General features: G+C 49.3%; 1 protein-coding gene across 1 annotated transcript; it reads right to left on the bottom strand.

Moving 5' to 3' along the window:
• Positions 1-9: 9 nt before the first annotated feature.
• Positions 10-2,990, bottom strand: ZDHHC23 (zinc finger, DHHC-type containing 23; the record flags this gene model as incomplete). Its single annotated transcript, XM_010289806.1, has 3 exons — positions 10-552; positions 1,390-1,557; positions 2,289-2,990. Coding segments are annotated over 3 exons (1,138 nt in total), but the record flags the coding sequence as incomplete, so codon positions are not given.
• Between the last annotated feature and the right edge of the window lie 67 nt (positions 2,991-3,057).

The raw sequence follows: 3,057 nt of genomic DNA, 5'->3' as shown, positions 1-3,057 counted from the left end.
TCCTGCTGAGCTGAGCTGCACAAAGTTTCCCACAGTGCAAAAAAGCAGCAGGCTCCTTCTCTCCAGGTTTGTGCATATGGCTTACTGCTTTCTGCATCCTATTGCTAACTGACAGCACACAGAGAACCATTCTGCCCGGGAAAGCCTCTGATGTTGTCAGTGATGGGATAGGCAGCCCATATGCCAACCTCAAAGGAAGGGTTTTGGAGGGGAGAGTCCTAGTGGAAGGGGCTGTTCCCCTACTAAAGAAAAATCAGTCAATGTCATCTGCAGAAAGAGGGGTGTCACACGATGTCTTCAGCAGAGCGCTGTGGAGGAGAAGACCCCAGGCTCAAGAAATGGCCCCAGTTGCATAGGAAACCCTTGTTATATTGGCCAGTGTCTATCACTAACCCACCCAGGAGCCTGCGCCCAGTGTTGTCCCGCAGAGCCAGCCGAGCTTCCCTCTCGGTCACGTTGTAGCTGATGTTCAACAGCTGGATAAGGAGGATGTATCCCATGCCAGCTGTTACAATGGCACAGTACCACACACAGGTGAACGACAGAGCAGAGCTGGCAGCAGGGAAAAAGATGGGAAGGAAGCCATTTAGTTTTGGAGCAGCTGCTTTAGAGTGACTTTCCCCGGTAATCACTATCCTTTCAAATCCCTGTCTACATCTGCCACAGTGATCTCCCTTTTCTGCTTTCATCAGATAATCCTTAAAGGCTTTCTCAAAATTAAAGCTTCAGGGCTTACTTAATGAGAGCTTTTAGCACTACCAGAGCTACTCTTGCATATTGCTGTCACCCTACCTAGCTCTTTACCCTTACTGTTGTAAAGGTACTCAGTCCTTATTTAAGGACACAATGATGCTCACACTCAATAGATCATGAAATGGAGTACAGAACAATGTAGTCACTTGTGCTAGTGTACTCTGCACATTGGTGGTAGTGCCAGTCTCTGAACTCGTGTCCAATGCTTCTCACCACCCTCCCTGCCAGACAAGGCATATTAATGCTGTCTGTTCTAAGCAGGTAACTCGGAGAGACAGTCACTAGAAAAACAGTGAGGAATGAGAGGGAGAGACAGCACGCCGATTCCAGACTGTTACCTGCAACTGGGAGCAAACATGTTTAAGGGTGTATCGATACAGGACACAATAAAGGCTTCAAATCCCAGCTCCTCCAACAACTTTTTCTAACTAAATGGTGAACTCGCTCTGAGTCTCAAGCTCCCCACTTTGGCAGAAGCAGTGATGTATCCCTGCTTTCCAGAGCTTTTTAGTGAGCACTTTTTGGTCAGGTTTGACAACCAACAGCACTGGCCTGGAGCACAAAATGAGGAACAGGAGCTAAGCTTCCTGACCAAGCCCGTTCCCACCCCAGCTCTCTCCCAGACAGATGTCTCACCTGTAGTCAGAATAGGCCCCGGGGCAGTAGAACAATGCCACAAATGGAGTTCGGCCCCTACAGACGGTGTGCAGGGTCAACGTAATCCCATACACAGATGTGAGCATGAAGAAGGAGAGTGCAAGGATGAATGCTTGGTGGTTCTGCTCCCCTACACAGCTGTTAATCCTCCAAAAGGAAAGAAGAGATTACTTTGCTTAAAAAGAAAAGGAGCTGGCTTCCACTGCCTCCTCCCTCCCCCAGCTGTCAGAGAACCTAATTTTCAAGGTGCTTCTATACAACATAAGCTAAGAAATTTGAAGTACATTCAAAGAAGTTTTATAGCTTGTTATGGCAAGGTTATAGACACAAGTCAATAGACCAGTAAGGTACGGTGGTGGACTGTTTGCCTCAAACTTTTAGCAATCCTTTGCTGAGACACATCTATACCCTTTGGTTCCAGTACGGCATACATGCAGGCAGCTTTAGGTTCCCTTGCCCCAGGAGAGCACTAATGCAAGCTGACTGCAGGATTGCTAGTACTCCACAGACCGATTCTAAAAAAAACACCACCACCAGCACCACACCAGTAAAAAAAAAACAGGTGAAGAACAGTAGAGAACCACAGGCAATTCTGAAGTATGCTGTAGAAGTTATCAGCTATGAGGTCATCCCACTTAACAACAATTTCGTTTATTGCAAGTGGGATACCGTTCTTTAAAACGGTAAGTACAAATTTATCATTTTAAAGAACATCACCAAGCCTTGCACATAACAAAATCAACCTTGTATGACAGGGATTGTAGAAGGAGAAGCTAACTTAAGAGAAAGAAAAATTAAAAAAAAAAAAAAAAAAAAAGGAGAAAAAAAAAAAGAGAGAAAACCTGAATATACTATAGCCTCAGCAGTACAAAACCTACCAGACACAGTGATGGTCCAGTCTCCTTACACACCTGCCACAAAGCCGGCAGTGCCCTGCTCGGGCTGGTCTGACCAGCTGGCATTTAGTGCACCAGTCCTTCTTCACACCTTCCGGCTCCTCAGCCGACACCCTGGAATAGCCTTTGGCCTCCCCATTCACAGCACGGCCGCTGGCACCTCCTGACATGGTGACGCCATGTAGCCCATTGCAGCTCCCTCGAACACCTTTGTTGGGCAAAGCTTGGTGTGATAACTTCTCGTTGCCTGCTGGGATGGGAAGGTAGCCAGGGTCTTTCTTGGCTCGAGATAGGGCTGCAAGCATAAGAATTAACCCGCATGTGAGAGCGACAACCTGGGAATACCCCACGTGGCCTCGGGGGACCACCTCCTGCAGAAAGACATAGTACATGTAGCCCAAGGAGAAGAGGCCCAGGCTCAAGAAGAAGAGAGTCCGTTCCTTCCTCCTGTGGGTGAGGTAGTAATACCACAGCACCACCACGGGTAGCGATGTCAAGATGATGAGGCCCAGCAGGAAGTGCAGAGCAGCAACGTGGAGGAAGACGGGCAGCAGGACGAGAGGCGGCACGAGGCTGATGTTGATCTTGACGGCCCCTGTGAACCAAGGGACCCGCACCCGGTCCGCGACGGTGCCGGTGATTCTTCCCAGAGCGCCCGGGGGCAGGGGCTTGCAGGTCAGCCACCTGTGACAGGGGAAGCACCCACGCCGGCTAGCAGACAGGGCAGCCACGCACCCGAGGCCTTTCCCCC

Source organism: Phaethon lepturus, unplaced genomic scaffold (assembly GCF_000687285.1).
Source record: "Phaethon lepturus isolate BGI_N335 unplaced genomic scaffold, ASM68728v1 scaffold51746, whole genome shotgun sequence".
NCBI lineage: Eukaryota > Metazoa > Chordata > Aves > Phaethontiformes > Phaethontidae > Phaethon > Phaethon lepturus.
Note: the sequence above shows the minus strand (reverse complement) of the source record. Positions and strands in the feature narration are given on the sequence as shown.